The 24846-nt window shown below is 33.4% G+C and overlaps 2 protein-coding genes across 3 annotated transcripts in view; one reads left to right on the top strand and one right to left on the bottom strand.

Annotated features, from left to right (window-relative positions):
* LOC125666244 (nucleoporin SEH1-like) overlaps positions 1-12745 on the bottom strand; it is a 20694-nt gene extending 7949 nt beyond the window's left edge. Inside the window, exons 1-8 of one of the 2 annotated variants that reach the window (XR_008799758.1) lie at positions 12593-12745; positions 12412-12462; positions 8271-8495; positions 7633-7763; positions 7379-7471; positions 3179-3319; positions 1463-1547; positions 7-497 (exon numbers count right to left, since the gene is read on the bottom strand). Coding sequence is in view for 1 of the 2 variants with exons in the window: in XM_048899410.2 (XP_048755367.1) it covers positions 419-497; positions 1463-1547; positions 3179-3319; positions 7379-7471; positions 7633-7763; positions 8271-8495; positions 12412-12462; positions 12593-12703 (916 nt within the window). In the remaining variant the exon portion in view is untranslated. The remainder of the gene's footprint in view (positions 1-6; positions 498-1462; positions 1548-3178; positions 3320-7378; positions 7472-7632; positions 7764-8270; positions 8496-12411; positions 12463-12592) is intronic. The other variant, XM_048899410.2, reaches the window with a different exon arrangement.
* A 60-nt stretch (positions 12746-12805) lies between these two features.
* LOC125666251 (neuralized-like protein 2) lies at positions 12806-19182 on the top strand. The gene is made up of 3 exons (XM_048899459.2): positions 12806-12979; positions 16121-16816; positions 17123-19182. The coding sequence occupies exons 2-3, from the start codon at positions 16138-16140 to the stop codon at positions 17236-17238; spliced, it is 795 nt and encodes a 264-aa protein (XP_048755416.1). The 5' UTR covers positions 12806-12979; positions 16121-16137; the 3' UTR covers positions 17239-19182.
* The last annotated feature ends 5664 nt before the right edge of the window (positions 19183-24846 follow it).

Raw genomic sequence — 24846 nt, 5'->3', positions numbered from 1 at the left:
CTGTACGTTTCAAAACTTGCAAGAATTGAAGGTGTGCAGAAACTGTCTTAATTATTTCTTTGAAAACACAAATACAGCGTACAGTAAAACATGGTTACAGTTAACATGCTTATAATGAATTCACACTTACAGAAAAGTGATTTTCATTCCCTGTAGTTTTAAAGCATATTATGAACTTATTGAATAAAATTAATTATGTTTATAATGAATCTAAACTGTTCATCCCCAGTACTTTCCTAAAAGCATGTCTTACTGTGTAAGCCATACCTTACACTGAAATGTTTTTGCCTCATAGTTTTTTGCCTTTGCAAAGTGAAAAACAATTTCGCCTTGTTTAAAATTCATCGTATGACAACAAAGATGTATCATTTTATCTAATGTATAGCAGATAATGTACACTGTACAACACAAGCAATACCTTTCCATAATCTGACACATCCGTCATCTCCGGAGGAGGACAGCACAGTTCCTGTCACATTCCAACTCACTCGCCACACCTATAAATAGTGTGGAAAAGGTTAATATTCCTATATTTAGCCACACCTATAAATAGTGTGGAAAAGGTTAATATTCCTATATTTAGCCACACCTATAAATAGTGTGGAAAAGGTTAATATTCCTATATTTAGCTACATCTATAAATAGTGTGGAAAAGGTTAATATTCCTATATTTAGCTACATCTATAAATAGTGTGGAAAAGGTTAATATTCCTATATTTAGCTACATCTATAAATAGTGTGGAAAAGGTTAATATTCCTATATTTAGCTACATCTATAAATAGTGTGGAAAAGGTTAATATTCCTATATTTAGCCACACCTATAAATAGTGTGGAAAAGGTTAATATTCCTATATTTAGCCACACCTATAAATAGTGTGGAAAAGGTTAATATTCCTATATTTAGCTACATCTATAAATAGTGTGGAAAAGGTTAATATTCCTATATTTAGATGCACTTTATAACATACTTAGCAATAAATACAGGCTTTCTGTATGTAGAATAGGAGTGATGACACAACAGCCTTATTATTACGGACCTGCATTATGAATCTGTACTACACCTCTTGTCTCTACTGACATACATGTATATCAATTTCAGTTTAAGTATATGTTTGGTCAATTCCCGAGCCAGACTTCCAAACGGCTATATTCAAAAGGGGCATAACTCTTTCACAAAAAATCAAATAAGAATTTCCTGTGAATATGCACATTTCAATAAGTTTCAAGAAATTCTGTTGAACAATTTCAGGAGTTGTACTGACCCATCAGGAATGATGGGTAAAAAATATAACCTCCCTTGTTTTCGCAATTATGGTAAAACAAAATAATTGTTTTACCAGGTGAAAAAAAGTGTTAAAACTGCAGAGACCAACAAGTTTACATTTTCATTTATTACATTATTCTAAATCACTTAACTTTGAGTAACGTAATTGCCTTTCTAAATCAAAAACAATTAATTACCGGTGATTCATGGTCAGCAAAACTGGCGACCTGCTTCATTTCAAATCTGCTTACCACAGCCTGATTTCCAATCACAGAATCTCGACTACAAAACCAAAACTTATTCATATAATTATGTTCATTTTTTCTTTCATAATTCATACTTTCAAATACAACATAAATTAAGATATAGGAATGGTACAAAAATGACATCATAAATTTTATGTGCATAGGTATATCTAACTAATGATAAATTGCATAAATAAAAACTGCATTTGGTCACTCTCTTGAAAATTCACAATATTAAGATGAATTGAATACAAAACTGTAATTTAGGTATGTCAAGTCATTAATATGATTTGTAAAGTCATTTTTACACAAATAAACCATGAAACACCACAAAAATTTAGTGCAACCATTGCTCTTAGCTTAATTCAATCTATGGGAGTTGATGACTTTAAAATTATACGTATGTATATCTTTCTAGCAATTTTTTGTGTACTGTGTGTATTTTGTTATTTTGACTATATTATCTCTGCTACATGTACCATCCAGTAATAGACATATCAACACAGTTTTGTTATCCTATCATTGCTATATCAATATTCAAAATTTTTCAAAATGCTTATGTTCATAATGCAATTGTGAAACCCCAAATGATTTACTTTGAAGGTTTTTGAGCTGCTTAAGGCTCTAAGGAGCCTGGGATTAGGTTTTCCATAGTGATGGGAAATCAGCAATTCTTCATCAATAATTGGAAATAATAACTTTTAAAAATAATCAGAAAATCCTACTTTTTCTTTACCTTTATTTTCTAAACAAAATCCTGTTCTGTTCAAAAGAATTATCAATACAGTAAAACACACTTATATTGAATTCACGCTTGTAACAAAGTCACACTTATAACGAGTTCACGCTTATAACGAATTCACAATTACTGCGAAGAGATATTTATTCCCCTATGAGAACAAAATAATGAAAATATTGGATACAATAACGTTTGGTTGTCAAGAATTATTTTTTGCTGGCACTGGATGTATCCTATAACTGCGTTTTACTGTACTAATACAATGCACATGGAACAGTTTGTATTTAGTTTCTTGCAAAATTTCCAACAGAAAAAAACAGACTAGGAGCTACACAGGGATCAAATAACTTGTGTGCTGACAATTTGATTGTTTTTGTTCAAGAATACAAGGTCAACATTGTCAAAACAAAATCTGCATCTCTTTTTGTTGACAATTAGACTCTCCTGCAATATTTAAGATTCTCTCTGATAGTACAGACAACTGTGCTGGTACAGCATGATACTTCCTGGCTATGTGTGCAAATCTTGGAAAATACCTTTCACCCCCACCCCACTAAAATTCTGATTTTGCCATCTTTAGTGATGGGCCAATCATTGTCACCAAAATCGAAAGTCGATCACCATAGCCCTCATGAATTTAATTAATGTTGCTGACTTATTTCCATTTCTTCAATATATGGCACTGCCATATTGTTTTCAAGGAAGTGAAAAATAAAAAGTCCTTTGTAGTTATTTCATTTCTTATGTCACTTTTGTTTTCTAATTGAATACAAAAACTGTTTTAACCACTAATAAATCGAGAGGCCTTTAGTGGTTGACTTGGATTGTCGGGGATAATTCACCCATCACTAGTTTTCAGGATCTTACTACCTCTTGCTCTTTTTGATTAGACGTAATGATACAAAATAAAACGGAACACAAAACAATACCCAAGTGGAGCTAAACTGATGATTTTCAGCTCTTTTGATGCGATGGATAACAGATGGTATGATCTGCCAAGGTTTGGAGCAAATGCCACATCATGCACAGGGTCTGTGACCGCTACAATAGTCTCTACTTTAGTCCATTTTCTGAAAACATTGCCATAAAATTTCAACATATATTTTCCTTTCTGTTACATTTAGTATTAAAATATTGTGGATATGTTCATGAAGCTATCTTCAGAATAAGATGGGTCTTATGAAAGTCTTTATGTCACAGTTTAGTCTAAAACAAATCTTAAGTCTCAAAATTGTTTCTAGAAGCTAGTCCTAACTTAAGACATATCCAAATACTCATTATAACTTTAGGATGGAGAAGGTCCTGTCCTAAGATCTTTGAGACAGCCCAATATGGAATGGAATTGTGTGGCAATACATGTCCCTTATTGTCCCTATGTTAAGTTGTTCATGTAATAATCTGCGTGAAAAATCTTAGTTTTTGTATAATCATAGAAAAAAGGAAGAAAATTTCATTATTCATTCAGTACATTATACTGAACTCATACAAGAGGCTCATGGACCAAATCACTAACCTGAGTACCAAGAGGTCTAAAGTGATCAAGTCAATCTAGGCTTCCTGTCAAAGGTAGCTTGCATAACAATTCAACATTTATGTCAACATGTACATATATATTGAAAATATTTTAAATGAAAATGTATAAATGTTAACTTTGAACCCATTTTGGCTCCATCTGACCCATGGGATCATAACATGAAATCAAACCACATGCCCAATTTCAGCTTCCTAAATCAACCATGGGCACTTAGGGGTGAGATCAAAATATCGATGTCAGATAAAATTCTTAATTGAATAGTTTGAGGGACGGGGTGGTAAAAACTCCCTCAAGTTTCAAATATTATAATAATGCCTGAATAATGTTGGTAGGAGTTAACCTTTTTAAACACTTCCATTCTTTGTTACTAAAACATTTTTTGCTGTGGTGAACAGCTATCGCATTGTTTATGATAAACACACATGTATCAAACCTTGACTGAGTATAGAGAGTGTTATTTAGTAATATTGTGTTATTGCATGATAATCACTTTGGGGTCAACATTTACAAGGTTTGTGAAAGATTGACAGACGGACAGATGAATGGATGAACAGACAGAAGGAGAGGACTTTAATAGTCTGAGTCCGAGCTATGCCAGTAGGGGACTATGAAAGACATTTGACATAAAATCAATTATCATATTTCAGTATTTTGTCCATAATGTGAAATGCATGTGTGTCCACGCTGTGAGAAACTGGAGATATTCGCATGTACCCGGTATGTATCATGGTAAAAATTCATTTTGATTTTGATTCTGACAAAAAAAATAATAAGAATTTAAAAATCACTATGTAAATAATTTCAAGGAAGATTCAATTTTTCAATAAATTATAAATTATGCATCAGAGTCCTTATAAATTGAAAAACATCAATAAGAAATTATCATTTTAAAAGTTGGGAGTTTTTTTTTTTCAGTTCATGGTTTCCAAGTCAGGTATTAGTATCTTCAATCTAAATGTAAAAGACAGAAGTTACAGTCACTGGCCGTTCCCAGATCTTTGGTATGTTTAGATCTCAGCCACATCTCCCATTAACTCTGACAGGGTTAGCGTAACATTGAAAGGATCATGATGCAATTAAAGTGAACCATGTGTGATGTTCCACACACACTCGCAAAATTTTATATCACGGATAGGTAGGACAGTGGCAAGACAAAAATAAACTGTCAATGAATTTTCCTCATACTTTGTAAAATCGTAGAATAGGGGACCCTCAATACTTTTAATTGTGTTCAAATCATTACAGAGTTCTAGCTATGGGCATGGAAGAGTTACCTTCCCTGAAAAGCAACGAAAATACCTGTTAAACTTTCTTTTAAAATTAATTTCAGTCAAAAATTTACACAGACTATAAGGAATGGACACACTTTCAATAATGTTTCATTATGTTTTCGAACTTTGTGGTCTTAGACAAAATAAAATCAATAATACATGAAAATTTACTATGTAAAACCCCATTTTCACCATTAGTTTGATTTTATGAAAACACGTGTGAATGATTTTTATTCAAAACACATTGAAATATTTTGAAGGACTTCATACATCATAAGAATATGAAGTACTGAAGCCCAACTCAATGTTGAACTACAGTAACATTTAACTTGGTACTCTTGCACTACTATAATTGCTTTTTTTCATTATACAGTATAATTTGTCCAAACCGGTCTCCGAGTACTCCGGCGCTCTGTCAATTCCGGCCACAAAATTTAGTCCCTAACATTTCTTTAACAAATCCTTTATTAATAATTCCCTGTACTCAGGATACTGCGTATTCTGTATATCGGCCGGCTTACACAGTCCCCACTGCTATTAATTAACTTAAATTATCCTGTGTAAACCGGCCCCTCGACGATACACCACCCTAATTGTTACGTCAGTCGTATTTGGATTACACGAGGTCCCAACTGCTCATAATTAGCTCTAATTATCGCATTTAAAGCAGTCAACCCACGATGACCAACCTGTCGGTATATTCGATTGATCACATGCGGTGTATATACAAAGGGTGTCTCAAGGGAAGCCTCAGGTAAGTTCAACTGGCGATGAGTCGTAATCAGTTTAAAATAAAACGTGATTTTTGGGGATGCACTTTTCAATTATGACAGCACCAAGCACGAGGTGATGGTGCACGAGCCTCCCCCATAACGACAAAGACGAGAACTGACAATAAAAGACAAAGTTCAATTAATCGATGAACGATACATTCTTGGAATCAATCAAAATCGTCAACCACCCAGTCATGTTTTCCAAAAGCAGGGTAGGCATCTCGGAGCTCTCTGACGAGTCAGACGGTGATGATATACAGTTAAGTTAGGTTTTTGAAACTCGCCATATCCGGTCGATCACTCGGCATTACATTAGTTTCCGTTTCACAAATTGAGACAGTTAAAAGCGATATTTCCATTAAATACATTTACGACGAAAGCTGGGAAAGAGAAATTCTAGACGAACACAACACCAACTTGACGAACGCACATGATATAGCAATTGAAGTCGGCGATGATGTAGACGAAATCGACAATTTATCAACAGAAAAGTGTGCGATTCTCAGATTTTTACCGTTGATTAAAAATTGAAACTTTTTCAAAAGAACATGAAGATAAAACACGAGCATTTATATTTTAACATTTTGAATTCTTTTGTGATATAGTAAAACGTTAGTAATCGTTACACACGTATGCATAATAGACAGCGAATACAAGGGAAGCAACTCTCATACTTTTCAACATTCTGCACTCCGGACTCTGTGTAAACCGGCCAATTTCTTTAGAACCACACACAGCCGGTGTAGACAGATTATACTGTATATGCTTTAACAGTACCTTCAATACTTGTCAATATTAAAGAATCCAAAGACCTATAGATCTATACAAATAAAATTTACTCTGAATATTCTTTTCAAATTCAAAGAATTGGTGGTGAAATTTGAGAAAAATTAAAAAAAAAATCCTCAAAATTATGCCTGGACAATTTTTTCATTCACTTGAGCCTTATCCCTGTAACATCATAATGTGTCCAAAGCTGTAATGTCATAGCCTACTAAGAGAAATAACATAGTTCAGTAAGCTATGATGTCATAGGTAGTAAAATGATGCCCGCCACTAATATGACATGTTTCCGACACGACATGATTCAATCACATGATTAGTGTCCTTTGATCTTTAATTTTAGGTGTACCTTTAAAGTAAGAAAACAAGATGTGTTTCTGAAACACTGATGCCCCCATATGGCAGCAAAGTAATTCTGGTGCCCAAAGAAAGGTCTTGTCACAAGGAATACACATGTGAAATATGAAAACACTGGAAAAAGTCCAAAAGTTAAGGCCATGGTTAAAGTATTTCAAAAGTACACAAGAACCCCAAGGTCAAGGTCACAAGGCATAGACTGTTGGAAAGGCCTTGTCACAAGGAATACACATGTGAAATAAAAAAAGCTCTATCACCATCCATTCAAAAGTTATGGCCAATATCAAAGTTTTTGTGGGCAAACAGATGGACAGAACAAAAAATACATGGCCCCAAATCTCCAATTACAAGAGCATAAAAAATGAACAAGATTCCCGTATCAATGGTTCTTGACGTCAATACGGTACACACCTGGTGCTGTCGTTGTACTCAAACACCTGACACTTCCCTCCTCCTGATGGATTATTATCGTCACTCCCAACAGCAATCATTGGAGGATGCATCCTGTTCAAATGACAAATTTCATACAAACATGATCAAATAAGGAAATGTAGACTCTTTTTTTTTTTTTACAACTTCAATCAGCATGCTAAATAATCAGTTAAATAAATGAAGTAGCCCAATTAAGTCTTGTTTTTAATTGGACATTTTTCTATTTTTGGTACCTTGAGGAATTCCAACTAAGACAACTGCACTTGAACTTTGTTTGTATGTCATGCTGAAGAGACCACTGGCTTATGTTCATAACATCTGGACACTCGTAAATCCTCACAATTCCATCAGAGCAGCATATGGCCTGTCAGATTGAAAAGTTGATACAATTTCAGCTAACTTCTTGTAACAACTCTGTCAGCCCTTACATCTTTGTTTTGTTAATGATTGGTTCCCATGATTGTGAAGTCTGACTTAACAAATGACATCCGAAGCAAACAACCAATCACGCACAAACCAGAATCTTAAAAACTGCACCAAAATATCATTTGACAGCAATAGATCTAAAAACTATTTCCCAATTGCGTAACAAGTCAGAAAACTATTATCTGGCTAATAATTCATGTTTAATCTTGAACACCACATTTTCAGATGATAAGCCAATACTTTTTTCAACCATTTATTTGTATTGAAAAAAATTATTGAGTTATAACACCCACTTAATTATTGATAATTTCCATTTCTTTGTCAGTCTTGTTGCCATGTCTATATAAAATGAAAATATCACAGGAAAATCTTATACAAAGTTTCTCAAATGTGTCAAAACTCTTTACCTGTAACTTTAAATTTAAAGGCCACTAAATTTACTAACCAACTGTAAACCAAGGTGTTTGGGAGCGAATTTGACATCCGTCACAGCAGTCCGGCTGTCAACCAAAATGCTTTTTTTAATCCAGTTACTCTTCACTCCTTCCCTGCCCACATCTCCAAAGCTCTCCTCCCACACTGCTGCCTGTCGGTCAAACGAACAGGTGGCCAGCACTTGACCAAATTCTGGGTGAGCCCAAGTTACTCTGAACACTGACCCACTGTGTGTCTGGAAAAAGCAGGTTCATATCATATCCACATTGTATTGTGATGACGTCTAGAAAAAGCAGGTTCATATCTTATTATACCTCAGTATGAGAATTCTATGAAACGCGTAATCTGATTGGTCTATACAGTCACGTGCCAGGGATGACAAAACTTCATATCTCCCTCTCAAACATCATATCTCCTCATCATATTTACCTCTTGGGCAACCTCATTCATTTTCCATATATTTTACGGCAAGGTAGACGTAGTTTATTGTGCCGTCACAATGAGTCCGAGTCATTGTACTTTCATAGTTCATAAGGCACAAAATATGCGGGTCTCTGATACACAGTTAAATTGCCTGGTTTTGGTTGATACAAAGACAAGCAAGTAAATCAGCATTCAAGGAGAATGGAAGTACAAAAAACTGGTTATTATATCACTGTATTTCGTTGTTTGTACCTTATACCGTAATACGTTAATGGCGTGGTGTTATCGTTAGGACGATGTCAGCTACATGCAATGTATAGATGAGCGGACTCCAATTTCAAATGCACATTTATAGTCTTGCTTTGTTTCGGTATAATAAACAATTTATTGCATGAATGTTTGAGAGATATGAAGATTCCCTCACTATCATGCAATAAATGTATAATATCCACATTGTATTGTGATAACGTCTAGAAAAAGCAGGTTCATATCATATCCACATTGTATTGTGATGACGTCTAAAGATACCTTGCTCTGTAGAGTAAAAACACATATTGATAGCTCTAGAGTTTTTGTATCAGACAATCCAACAGTGTGCTAACCTTAATTTAATTTTTAGATGAAGTTTATTATAAACATTGTGTTTTATAAGAGTGAATCCAATGGAGTTCAATGTTTGTGAAGGCATTTTGACACTTAATACATGAATATTTAACACTTACACAATGTGTCCACCTTCTGGGAAGGGGAGACATAATCACGAAATGGTCTTATACTGAGTACTTACTACTGTGATGTTATCAATGAAAATATATTAATCAATCATTGTTAAAGTCAATATAGTATGATACAGATTTTTATGCAAACATTTCACGAAGAACAAGCCCCATTTGTAATTTAGATAGGTATTCTGTATTTGTAATTTAGATAGGTATTCTGTATTTGTAATTTAGATAGGTATTCTGTATTTGTAATTTAGATAGGTATTCTGTATTTTCTGAATCCACGAACAGAAACACTGCACTAGTCACTAGATATTCACCATTTATCAATTTGTAACATGGATATGTTGGGGTTTTTTTTCCATTGTAATCATGGTAATATTCATTTTAAAAAATATGGTCAATGACAAACAATTAAAAGTGGCATCATTACCCATTATTTTTCAAAATTAAACTACTATAATTAATTGATCATCCAATTATCTGATCACACTCTCCAGATGGATGGTTTTGACAGTAAACACTGCCTACATAAAGATAACTCGTGCAATGACAGTGATTTTTTTGGTTTTTCAAACTACCACCCCTCCTTTTGAATTGGGGAAAAATTAGCTACATTTTCCTCAAATTGGGAAAAATTATTCATAGTAAATTAAAATGGTAAAGATGTATAAAATAATCAAATAACAATTTTTTTTAGCCTACACTAAAAGGCATGTATGCCCATGTATGCGAGTACGAGAGCAGATCTAACATCTAATTTTAATTAGATTGTTATGTATGCGGGTACGCGAGCGGATCTTACATCTAATTTTAATTAGATACGAGCAGAGCCATGTGTGAATTATATAGATAAAACCGCTTTCAAAGGCCACTGTTACTCTGCACATGTGTATCATGTTTTCAATTGGTGACAATAGATCCGATTTTTTTCTTCAATAGAATGAATTTCTTTCCTTACTTAATGACATGTAACTTTGATATACAGGGATAAAACTGAAGCAAACAATATCCGTTTTTGGCACATAAACCCTTCTAAAAATTACAATGACTTTTACATATGTAGTATGCAACTTCTGAGATATCAGCTCTTCTGTGATAGAGGTACATTCAGTGTTCTGTTGAACGCTTGGGTGGGTACAAGATGTTTACCTATACTATAGAATAGCTATGAAAATATTGATAAAAGTAATGAAAGTGTAAATTTTGTTGATATCAGCCGTTGGTATACATTAAACTGACCATATCAAGGATAATATTTGATTGAATTAGGCCATTAAATTAAATATGAAATAATTTTTTATTTCCTCTTTTGTACGAGTGATAATTTAATCAAAGAAAAATGATGATTATCGATTTTTGTTTGAGCTATTTTATTATTAAATACTAATAAACTTACTAATATTGTGTGTCCCTGCAGTTTGGGTGGTTGCATGATGTCTGATAATCATCCTTTAGGCAATATTTGAAGGTAGCGATAAGCATTTGTACCCACCGCATGTGGACAAAAGTATGTTTTGCGTCTCACTGTGTGTAAGAGTTCCACAAAGCGAAAGAACTTAGTATTGGACAACTTAAAAATTGTGTATTAAAAGATATTAAGCAGGCAACGAAATTAAGGGGAAATACTCGCTAAATGTGAGTTAAAAATTGAAAATGCGAGTGAAAAATCACAAGTGATTGCAACTTTTTGCGAGTGAAAAAAAAACCCGATTTTTTTTCTCGGATTTCCTCGGTTAATTGGCTGTACTTTGAAGTTTACAATAATTTTGTCTTGTGCGTAGAAACGCTTTACAGAATGAATATAAAAGTATTGAAAAAGCAAACGTGGATAGAATAAATAGCTAAGGCCAAGGTCATCTCAGTCAGTGATGTCGAAGATGGCCTACTTCATGCATACTTCGGGCGTTTCAGAGACGTCAGATTTAAATAGCAAGCATGTTGATCTCGTCCGTGTTTACATGAAACAACACATGAAAGTGTTAGTGTCACCGCTTCACGCGGTGTCCTTCTGTAGTCTATAGTCAAACGCTTAGAGTTCGCGGGGTTTTTTTTCCAACTAGAATTTTTTAGATGAAATTTCCAAAAGTTTTGAACATATAGTTTGAATTGGCGCAAACAGTCTTCAAGATTTCAAACCACATGATGTTGTAAATAGGTGGTATATCTCTGGACAGCGAGTTTGCCGCACAAGTGTACCCTATGACCCTCACCATGCACCGATGATACTTGTGTGTTGTCTGATAATTCATTAAATTTTAAATGAAAGAATTCTCGATATTATTTTTATTATTGCACTTTACAGAAGATTTTAAAAGATTTTCCCTATATTTTGATATAGATACATGTTTGTTTTCTTAAATTCCTGTAAAACAGCAATCAATTTAAAAATGCTAGTAAAAGCTCAATTTTGCTAGTTGGGAAATAATCCACTAGCTAAAATTTGCTAGTAGTGAAAAAAGTTAATTTCGATCCCTGTTAAGATAGTAAAAGAATAACAAATTCACACAGAAAATATTCATTTACACTCCCTCAGCAACAGAAACAACAAATATAAACATAGAAAAGATTCATTTACACATTTCAGTAGTTAAATGACTTTATCGTAGAATTTCTCTATAACCGATTATAATCAATAATTAGTTGGTTACAGTTAACCAATCATTGATTACGAAATTCTCACTTACTCCCATCACTAATGTTTTCAATTTGGGATTTTCCTACCTACATTGTATATGTTCATGGTAAGCAAAATTAACAGTGATAGATATTTAGTTTAACAGTTACATCACTTATTTGAAGCGAACAGCAGTGTCACCTAAGAGCACAGTAATTGCTAGTACAGGCCAAAGCTGAAAGTAAATTTTCATACATGAACGAATAAGGAAAGGACTACTCAAAGATTCAGTGAAGGCGTTAGTCGAAATATTCTGCCAAGCCGAATCTCAGCAGAGATCATTGTTACAACAGTTGCGCCATTTATTGATGAATATTTGTTAGTGATACCTTCCAACTTGCTGTGCACTTCCATTCTCCATCTTCACCCAGATCCCAAACCTGCAAAGAGAAGCTTAGATTCTAAGTTAAGGAAATATGAATTAATGAAGTACTTGGAAGTAGCACCGACATCCTCATATTCTTCAACAAGTTGGATGCTACCTCTTAAAAAAATCAATAAAAAGCTCACCTTTACACTTTGATCACTTGAACATGTTGCCATTCGTTTACCATAAAAGTCAAAAGATACATCGTGTATCAAATCTTTGTGTTCAGATTCAATCTGCTTCGTGACAAACATTCTATCTACTTTCACATTGAATGAAGCGGCAAACAGTTTATATGAAACCCTACCCCATTGGTCAATATGCAAAAAAGTAGCCAATTACAATTAATGTACTATATTCATGAACCGGAAGTGGTATATTTATATATTGTATACCTTTGCACAGAGGATCCATATGCGAGGAATGGTTATTTTTCTGAACAGAAAAAGTACTCGTTCCCTCAGACGAACTAAGCTAATACGGTTTCAGATCATTAGCATTAAAGCAAATGTATAGTTTGGTTTTTAAAGGTACTTTCCGTAATTAATTATTTTACGCATTTCTCATTTTATGCTTCTTTCATTTGGGAAAAGGTGTGAAAATTGATAAACACGTGTTATTTGAAATTGAATATATTATTTTTGAGGTGCATTATTTTCTTTGTTGATTTATGTGCAAGGAAAAGACTATGTTATGAGATTTGGAAGTTTCTTCCTCCTGCATGGAGACCACCTGTAACTGTAAACTGATGTGTATCAATTTTAGATCTGTCGGTGTTTGATTTGCATCATCATAAATACATTAATCCGAATGTTACCATTTAAAGAAAACAAAGATGAAAGTTAAAGGAATCTCGTATCAATTAACCTCCAGTGTGAAGTGTTGTATGCCATTAAATGTGTGCTATTTAATGATTGTTACCTTTAGAATAGTTTTTACATCGTATTGAAATACCTTGATGTTGATGTGGCTTAAAATAAAAATTGATATGTTTGATGTACTTTGGTCAACCCGTCAAATTCGCCCCAACCCAATAATTTTTTCAGCACTTTTAAATTTTTTATTTTTGGTTCCCAAGAAAATAGACATTATCCATATATATAAGTTTTAAACTTTTAATTAGACCACATTTTTTTGTACGGATTTTATTTTTACATTTAATTTTCCTTTGTGCGGCTCAAAATAAAAGTGTAAAACATTTTCTGTTCTACTTTCACTTTTATACTGTTAATCCAGAGACTTTTCAAACAGTTTCTATATGAGCAGCCAAATATACCTCATCACTGCTTCAAATTACCACATTATCTACCAAGAATAGTATTAAAGAAGCTACAAACTGCACTGTTGAGGCCTGATTGTATTTGTGTACACAAATGCTTGAAAGCCATGCTACTAAAATAAAAAATCACGTGATATACCTAAATTGTGGGAAATATGGTGGACCACGCAGGGTTTGACACTAAGGCACGTCCGACTGACTGAGTCTACTAAATGATAGGTCCGGTCAGTTAAAATGTCACTTTACTAGTCCAACTGGTCGTGTTGAAAAAATAAACAAGAAACTTTACTTTAAACCATAAGATATTTTATTCTTAACTAAAAATGAATAACTGTAGAGTTTGCGAGCAATTTTGAACCGCATGATGACACAATCTCTATTTTTAGCTCTAATAAATAAGTGGCGACCGGAAGTGATGTTTTACGACATCTATTCGATGTTAATGTGTGTAAAGTTATGTTTTAGATGTATTTATTTTCCTTTTTTTTTTTTTTAGAAAAAAACCCAGTTTATTTGAATCAAATATAAGAAAATATTTATCAAATTAATAAATTACATCGTAAACAGCCATTTTTCGGTGTTGACATAGGTGCGGGAATGTCTCTTTATTCAAATATGACTTCTCGTTCTCATGGAAAGATGTCCCAAGAGAAAACAATTAAAAAGTTGGGAAGAAACAAAGCAGGGCTTATGAAATAGAGATTAAAAAACGGTTGAGGTCATTTTATTTTAAACGAACTAAAGAATTTCCGTGCCGGGTAGAATTTAAAGAAACAGAAAATGTGTTTGAAAATGAAAGCTATAAATTGAATGACAAGACTAAAGCTTTTTTTTTTGGAGACAATTAAGTACATTTTAGTTCATGCAAACTTAATGTTTGTCATTTGAATTAAGTACATTTAAATACTGAGAAACTATCAGTTTCTGGAACGTTGGTCGGGGCTAGTGGATGTAAGGTCAAGTCTAGCAAAAATCATTTGAAGTAGCCCGACTGGTCTAGTGCTCAAAATAGTAAATGTCAAACCCTGACTAAGAGTCTGTATTCAATATTGATGGTCCATATTTCTGAAAAATTTCACGTATGATTTTGATGTGGGATTATCTAAATACTGTGACAATTCAATAAGTATAATTTTGATGTGGGATTATCTAAATACTGTGACAATTCAATAAGTATAAGGCACTTTCACTTTGCTCTTAAACTAAGACACACAAACGGAATACGACTGTCATAACAAAATGAACGATGAGGAGAAGTTGGCATTGAAATATATGTTGTGCAATATCAAAACTAAAAAATATCTAAGAGTAAATTGCCGTCAACATGCTGTTCACTTGGATATTAATGACTCACATTAAAGTGTTTAAGTGATTAGAATTATAAATGTCATACCACAAAGCAATTCTGGATTTTTTTGAATAGGAGAATCAATAGGTGATATAAAAGAAGGGTGTTAATTTATTAACAACTGTATAGGCCTTCATCCTGACAATACAGAACATCCTGAGAAAATTTCAGAAGACATTGCAAGATTTACGTATATCGTATACAATTGTACAAAATGAATGCTCTTAACATCATGATGTGTAAATGAAAAGATTAGAAAATTTGAAATCCGATTTTCATGACCTCCCAAAAATAAAAAACCAACCTACCAACCCACCTTGAAAAAAGTGGGTCAGAGTACATCAATTGAAAAAATGTTTAATGACAGCCTGGCCTGTCATATTAGATATGCTTGTTAAAATTGCGATTGTGGTTTTAGTGCAATGGAAATTTTGCTAAATGAATTGCATTTATAGTGATGCTTCAATGAGTGGGTTTGAGATTATTGTACTGATTATGATGACGATATTGAAATAACTATAGATACTTCAGGGTCTATTAATTAAATCTAAACCTGTATGCCTCATGACTTGTTGGACCTAAGGAGTCTTTGCCCAGAGTCTGTTGACCCCAAATCTAAATCCTTTTATCTTAATTTCCTTTAAATTGAAAAATGCACCAATAACTGTTATGCTACCTTTTCTTAAATGTACACAATTGGAAAATGAAAAGAAGTTTTATTTTTGGAGGCTATTTCATATCAACAATACTAAAACATATTAATTCCTATTAAGGTGAACAATTTATAATGTGGGGAAATCGTAAGACAGGTAAACTTCAACAAACAGGTAGATGGGGGAGAACAAATAGACATGATAAATCTGTGTTTTTGTTGATTATTTCTTAATTATCATCCACAAGGTGTGAAGTCCTTGAAAGTACAAACATAGTATTATGAATAACTTTAATGATAATGGGATTTAATACCTTGCAATAAACATATTCATGTTAGAATTTAGTAAATTTTTATTTTATCTTATTTCAATGCAGTTAGTTTATTTGTAGATAATGATTAATTGACAATGACGAGATTCCATCCATACCATGGACAGAACATCCGCCTTCTCCATGACAACATGGTGGCGTACAGGGAGACCAGCTTTGCTCATGCCCTGACTTTCAGTGAGAAGCCACTTAGGCCAGGGGAGATATTTCTTGTTGAGATAGAGAAAAATGAGCGAGGATGGAGCGGCCACATGCGGATAGGACTGACTCAGTTTAATCCTGCTGATCACTTTGAGTTACCACAGTATGCACTGCCAGACCTTCATAACATGGGGAAATCATGGATATTTGCTGTGACAAAATCTCACAATAAAGTGATGTTAAATGAGGAGGGGGACAGTGATAATGGAGATGAACCTTACCAATCGGTTGTAGGTGATACAGACATTGTCCAGACACCCCAAGGGTCATTTAGTCGCAGTTTACTACTACCGTTAGGAAAACTTTTTCCATCAAATAAAAGTGGAAATAATTCATATCATGTACCCAAAAAGAATGTGTTACCAACAGATGTAGGCAGTAGGATTGGGATTATGTACAAAGTGAATGGTGACACGGCAGAAATGAGGTTCATTATTAATGGTGAGGATCAGGGGCCATGTGCTCGCTATATTCCTTACCAAGGGGGAAACTTACATGCAGTAGTGGATGTCTATGGTACAACCAAACAAGTGCGAATCATTCAGCTTTACGGAGGTAAAATCAAAATGTTTAAAATTATGTCAGGTTTGAATCGCTTTGATGATGTTGCTAGTGTACATATGATGAATAGTATAAAGCTGGACAGTTGAGCTACTTATTTCAAGCTTCTGTAATGTTTATAAAATAAGTTTAATAGTTAGATATTTTCTTAAGAAAAAAAATTATTTATTTCTTTTGTGGTATAAATATAAATGTTGTAAAGAGTCAATCAGAGAATACCTTGTAGATGCATTTGAAAAACATACACACACATATATTATGCACTGTTTGTAATTTTGTTGGGTGTTTTTTTTTTTCCAGTGTCCACTCTTCAGAATGCATGCAGAGACAGGATACTTCAGCTAACTAATGAAGATGACCTAACTAAGTTACCGTTGCCGAAAAAACTCAAGCAGTTCTTGAGATATGAGCTGTAGTTTTCGATGACTAGTTTACCTGTTACAACTTCAACTTGATTAGAAATCTTTTATTGTTTTAATCATGCATACTTTCATAATGTTCTGTGATCATTTCTAGATTGAAAAACATGTCAGTGACATTTTATCATAGGGCACTACAGTTATGTTTATAGTTTTTTTTATTTAGAACCATTGTGTATTATATATATACCTGTATGTAATTAGTTATATACTAAACAAAATGACAATTAGCCATTCCATTTAAAATGTCTCTGAACATTGAAAAAGGGGAGGACTGGCTAGAACTGTTTAGCTTGCTCAGTGATGTTTACATACACTGTATGTGCAAGAGTTGTTGGTAATTTGTGTGCAAATATTGTTCTTTAAAGATTAGTGCCATACACTGGATTGAAGATAAAAATGTCAAGTAATATTATATAAGAGATTTCAAAATGGACACTTGGGATTAGAAAAATTCTAGATTTTCATGTATCACAGTATCATAAAAATATTTTTACTTACAAAATCAAAAATTTGATATGTTGAAAAATAGAGCAAGTTTGGTATTAAATGAAGAGTACCGGAGGCTTATTCTATCAAACTAGTTTCTTGTATTATGTATGGACACTTAGATTTGTAAAAATTCTGGAACAGGCATAAAAATATTCATATTGTTATTATACAACAAGTTTCTTATTGCATGAAAGAGATAGCCCATTGTGATGTGCTGATTATTGATCGAAATCCATTACAACATTGTGAGGTCAGAGGAGGGGATGAACATTATTTGATTCTGTGACCTGAAGATGTATATTGAAAATTAATTCCTCAATTTAAAATTACATTTAAAAAGTTTTTGTGCATTTATTCAGTTACAATTTCATAAAAGATATCACGAAAAATTTTATATAATTGTTTTTTATGTACAAGTAGTACATTTGGATTTCTCGGCAACAAATCATGTTCCCACAGATACATGTACTGGCATTCATACGGTAGTTATGTCCCTTTTTGTTACGAGTGTGTCACAGTTTCAAATCATTTAGTAATATCACCTTTTGCAAAAATACAGACAACATTCTGTGCTGAAGTTACAAAAGTTTCTTAAGAAATTATTCTTCACAGATTTTTTTTTTTGGTCATGCTTATATGATTTAGATATTTTTAAAAAAAAACCAAAAAACTTCCTGTGACATTTTGTTGGATTGATGCACTTACAGGTGTTTGAAGTGTGGTTTTTGAAAGAAGAGACCCACACATTGAATTGGAAATTCTTACTACCATCAGAAACTTTAGGAAAAGTTTGCAACAGTTGCTATGTTTTACATGAATCAAATACTATCATATTATCAATTAATTAGATCTAAGTATCTTTTTGTACTGAATTGGTGTCCATGCTCCTTTAAAACTGGGTTTAACTGTGATTCTTGGTGTATGTGCAAAAATAAAAACGAAAAACAACTTCCTTCTTAAGTGTTTATGAAGTTGAAAATTGTCAGTTCTATGATTAGGGAAACATAATACTGATTTTTAATGCATAACAGTTCATTCCTGATGTATCACATTTTCTTCATTTTATTTAGATATTTCTTTGTACTATCACGAGTATGATCTTTTCAGTGAAGATTTTTGCATTCAGTATGTTTTAGTTATATATACAGTGTATGTACTGCTTTCATTGAAAACGAATTCTCTGTAAAGCATGTTTAAAAAATATCTATACTTAAAAACCGATAAGTATACTTAATGTGTACTGTATATTATAATAAACACTTTGAAAATCAAATGCAAATGATGAACATGTACTCTTGCTTGATGATTTTTAATTGCTTGAGAGGTTGTATGACATAAAAATCATGACAATTTGTATATGTGCATAATGACCGAGGAGTATAATGCTGAGACATGATGCTCCTTCTTTTTGTTTGTGCAGTTTTCTTGGATAATAAAATCAATATTTTATCTTGTATTGGAAATCACAGGTACTGATCGTGAACAGTAATTTATAATATGTATGCCTTCTCAAAAAAGCAATTCACGAAAGTATTTTACTGCATCTCGTGGTTGACAGAAATGTAAGATTGACTACTTTGTAAGAAAACATGCATTGAACAACAAGTTAACTTTGAAAAGCAGCAATTCTATATTTATCTCATCATGAATAGTAACTAATGGTTTCCTTCCTGGGTTTATTAGTTCAGTCTTAACAATGCAAGTCACACTTCTTGTTACCAAAGGAATAATGTCTTGCATAAAAATCTTTAACTTCTTTTTGGACTTTAAGGTTATGGTCACTCCCAGGTATACAAGATTTAGTTACATTTCTAATCCAATTCTAAACAAACTACAATACATGTTTAATGGAATGCTTTCAATGTTAAATGTAAATGGCAGTGGAAGGAAAACTCGGAAGTCTCGTGTGTTGGTAATATTTAGACTTCCTTTTTAGCTCACCTGAGGTGATAGTTCAATTGAGCTCTGTCCGGCTTTCATCCATCTGTTCGACTATAAACTTTTAGCATTTTCACTTTCTTCTTTAGAACCATTAGGGCCAATTTCAACCAACTTACCAAAAGCATCCTAGGGAAAAGGGGATTTAAAATTGTTCAAATGAAGGGTCACCTTATTTTTTACAAAGGAATTTATAATTATGAAATGGTGAACTTTTGAAAAAATTCTTACCAAGACCTAAAAAGTTGAAATTTACATAAAAGCTTCCTGACATAGTGCAGATTCAGATCATGACCCCAGGGGGGTAGGCTTGGGTCACAACATGGGATCAAAAGATTTACATTAGAGTATAAAGGGAAAATATTGAAAATGGCAGGATCATGATGAGTTGTATTAATAGCAAGCATCCTCTGGTAGTGCAAATTCAAGTCTCTTCAAATTGTGGACCTCTGAAGTAGGGTGGGTCACAATAGATCAAAGTTTAACATGGGAATATAATGGAGAAACTTGTCTCCATCTCATAACAGAAGGCCATGATTAGTCAAAAATATTAATATGCAGTCTTGCATCAATCCTGGTACCAAACCCCTAGCTATCTTTGGGATCATGAAGTTTACAATTTTGGTAAAGGGCTACCTGCTCCTTCTAAATATCCATTTAGTTTCAATTTGCGGGTGTTTTAGGTTTGTTGAATATTCTGGGGAAGGAGGGGGGGGGGGGGTATAGGACCACATGCCAAGTTTTGCCCCACCCGTTGTCAGAATCTCCATCCCAGGAATGATGAAATTTACAATTTTGGTATAGGCCTTTGCCGCAAGTTACACCATCGACCGCCATCTTGTGGTTAAAAAAAATCTTATTTCGGAACATTAGCCTTATTGGAGTCAACTATATAAATGCCCTAGGGTGGGGTAACCAATAAACTTGTATGAAATCTTAATAACTAGCTACAATTTACAGTTGCAATCTATAGGGTATACAATTAAAACTTTTGGGGTTTTTTGCCGGTTGCTTTTGACTGGGATAATTTAAATTCCTGCTTGGTAGGGGTGTTGGTCTGTCCGTGGTCACCTGATCCGTTGTGCTGTACCAACTGAACATTTTTAACTTCCTGGTTATTACCCTTCCAATTCTTTCCATATTTGGTATGAAGGATCTTTGGGTCATGCAGTTGTGAATTGTAAGTTCCTGCACCCCCAGGGCATTCGGGCAATCTAATTAAAAGTAGACGATAGATCCGCTTAATTGTATACATAATGTTTCGTATGCGAGCGGATCTAACATCTAATTTTAATTAGATTGCCCTTATGGGTGCTGACAAGAACTGCCAAAAATTGACAATTTTTCAAAAATCTTCTCTAAAACCACACATCTGTAAGAAAAACTAAATACATAGTCATCATAGAGCAGGAAGGCCCAGATCTGCCAAAATTGTAAATTTCATCATCACCGGGGTAGAGGTTCTGACTACACGACAGGGCTAAACTTGGCATATAGTGTACTCCAAGTTTAATTGAGCCAACTTTAACTAAACTTGCCATAGCGCAACATTGGGTAAAGGGAATTCAAAATTGTTCAAATAAAGGACCCCTTTCAAGGGAGATATAATTAAAAGAAGTAGTTAATATACTAAGAGGCCTACAGGCCGTATCAGTCACCTGAGTGTTAGTTGAAAGTGTCGCTATAGCCAAAACGGCTATGGAATTTGACGATTTTCCTGTTCTGCATATAATGAGCAGCAGTACACAACAAGATGAGGTCTTAAAACACAAATATGCCATATTGATGAAAGACTTTACATGACATTTGTTGTATTCACACTAAATGACTCTTTTGGACCTTGGTCAGAACCCTGGGTTGTAATTAATATTCACAATTTTGGCACATTCCTTTCTGCATTTTCTAAATACACGTTTAGTTTTTATACAGTATCAGCAAGATTAAAAAAGTCTTTCAATGATAAAAGTAATAATCACTATGGCTATGACCATTTTGGTTCCACCCTGGTACCAATCTCCTACCCCTGGGGTTATGAAATTTACAGTTTTGGTAAAGGGTTACCGGCTCCATCCATACATATTTAGTTTCAATTTACTTAGTATCAATAGATGTTATTTAGAGATTTTTTACATAAAAATCAGTATTATATACCAAGTTTTACCCCACCCTGCCGGCCAAAGGGGTGCCGAAGGTCTGAAATTTACAACCTTTGTCCCCTTGTTGCAAAGATGCTTCATACCAAATTTGAAGAATTAGAATGGATAGTTATCAAGAAAAATCAAGTTTAAAAAATTTAATTGTAACGCACACATTTCATCACTGTGACCATTTTGGCCCCACCCTGCAACCAAAATCCCTACCTCTGGGATCATATAATTTACAGTTTTGGTAAAGGACTAGTCACTCCTTCTAAGTATCTATATTTAGTATCCAGGAAGATATCATTTAAATGATTTACACATAAACACTATATATACCAAGTTTGGCCCTGTCCTGGACTCGGAACCTTTACGTGAGGGGTCACGAACTTTACAATTTTAGTAAAGTTCTTCCTGCTCTACATCACTATGCACTTAGTTTTATTCCTACAGATGTATGGAGCACCAAATTAACATAAACTCAAATAATTGAAGGTATCTTTAATCATTTGAAGCTATGATTAATTAATGTGTGCAATGATCAGAATTGAAGATATCAATTAATTTAAGAGATCTTTATTTAAATTGTTGCGCGCATAAAAAAAAAGTTAAAAGCTCGTTTTACAATCTTGTAATTTTGTCATTGACAGAGATGTAACTTAAACTAGCGCGTAGCGACATATATGGGTAGAGAATAGAAAGAACAAACAAGGTTTATATGCCCCGCCCTCTCGTAGCAAAACGTCTATGTAGGTATTTACATACAATACAGTATATCTATGTACTTACAACAGCGAGTGTGGTATGTATAAAACAACGACAGGTTAAACATCTTGTGTTTGGTTTATTACTTTTTAATTAACAGTGATTGAGTAACCGCAGTATTCCGATCCTAAATAGGCGAGAACTCTTTAAAAATGTCTAGATTAATTTAAGTATTTCATTTCATTTATCACGAAATAAATCTGTTAATTCCTTTTACTAGGGTCTTTTAAAAATTCACCTTAGTTTTCATTGGTAACCCTGTTTCACCCCCCCCCCCCCCCCCCCCCAGCTGTATGTCTTCGTTTATACATACCGGACTCGTTCGCTTTAAAATTTGAGCGCCTAATTAACATAAATTCAAATAATCGAAGATATCTTTAATTATTTGAAGATATCATCAATTCGTTTGATGCGCGCAACAATTTACTTAAAGATCTCTTCAAGTAAGTAATGATATCTTCAATTCTGAATTATTTGCGCGCATTAATTGAATTGATGATAGCATTAATTCTGCAGCTGAATTGATGCGCGCTTTAATTGAATTAATGTTCTCTTCAAATGAATTAATGATATCAGCAATTGAATTGATGCGCGCTACAATTCAATTGAAGAGAGCAATAATTGATATAATGCGTGCATTATATCAATTATTGCTCTCTTCATGAATGTATCGATATATAGCAGATTGTAGAACAAAAATCAAAAGTTCGTTTGGGGGAGATTGTTGAGATTTTTTTTAATTTTTTTTTTTTTATCTTTTTTATTGTTGTTTGAAGGTGGTAGTCAGAATAAAGTAAAATTTGAAATTTGATATTTAGCAAAAACAGAGTTATTGCCCTTGGATTCAATATTTTAAAACATATAATTGATTATTCATACATATATATAACATAAACTTTTGAAATATTTTATGGTTAACAAGACTTTTTTTTTTAAAAAAATAATTGTTGAAAAAAAAACTCATGTTGTTATGCATATATCTTATTAACTCATTGACTTCTCGAAATCTTATGACGTCATAGGAGGGTGGAACTCCGTTAATATTTACAATATGAAATACATTAGCATTAACTAGTATGGAGTATATGAAACGATGGAGTATGTGGATTACTTTAACTTCCCGTTCTCCATGTAATTTCTCCTTCTCTTGTTTACAATAAACCTTTTGATTTTACATAGATTAATGGTTGAGGATTGTGCCCCACCCCCCTCCTTTTTTAAAGATAAATACATTTTTGTTAATGTATTAAGGCAGTACCAAACACCTGTAAAATCAGTTTTCACTTATATCTTCTAAATTATCATGAGTTCATTAATTTAATAAATGAAACTTTCATAATACATTGTACCAATATTCAATGATGTTCTGAACAAACTAATATAATCCATGGTAGTTAGCATATTCTGAAAAATATGGAAGACATCCAATATTTTAGAGGTTCTTGAATGCATTTTATTTTATCTTTGTGAGTTTTAACTGTCTATTATAAAGTAATGGGTAACTTTTGTTGTGTAAGCTAGTAGACAGGGCCATAAATTACATGGAGGCGGAGGAGGCAGCTGCCTCCTCCAACTTTTGAGCCAAAAAAAATTTAAATTTAAAGTTCATTAGAATTTATGTTGTTTCCAATAACTAAGAACATGATACCTCCCTTAAAAAGCATTCCAAATCTTTCTTTTAGAATGAGTTAGTCAAGTAACATCTTAGAAGGCCCTAGAATCAAGGATTTTGCACGAAACGTGTTCAGTGTGCACAAAATGTGCTCAGCGTCTGGGGGCCTGGGCGGCCGACAGACCCCCGCCTAATTTCCTGCCTCCTCCAAATTGAAGGTTAATTTACGGCCCTGGTAGAGACCTGATATTTGGACACATGAATATGTCTAAGCAGTCTTTTGTCTTAAAGTACAATGAAGGTGAAACCGGGTCATATTTGAAGGTTTTAATGTTAAATACGATGACGTCATTTGTCGAGTGTGTCAATTTTCTCTTAATCTTTTTAAAAAGTTCAAAATATTCGAAATCCTAGGTTGAATTTTCTTTATTTTGAAATATATAAATTTTCTAAATCATTTTGTTCATTCTAATGGGTTTTTTTCTTTTTCAAAATTTGAACCATACATTTCCTTTTAAGATGTAGCAATTTGACTTTTTAAGATTTGCTATTGACGAGCCATGCGTGCTATATTGTATGTATCGAGGTGTACACAAATATACCAATTACACTATACTTTGTTGAGATTTGGGAACAAATAGGTCAGTTTTATAAAAAAAA

The sequence above is a fragment of the Ostrea edulis genome, chromosome 1 (genome assembly GCF_947568905.1).
Source record: "Ostrea edulis chromosome 1, xbOstEdul1.1, whole genome shotgun sequence".
Lineage (NCBI taxonomy): Eukaryota > Metazoa > Mollusca > Bivalvia > Ostreida > Ostreidae > Ostrea > Ostrea edulis.
The sequence above is the reverse complement of the archived record's forward strand: the minus strand, read 5'-3'. Positions and strand labels throughout refer to the sequence as shown.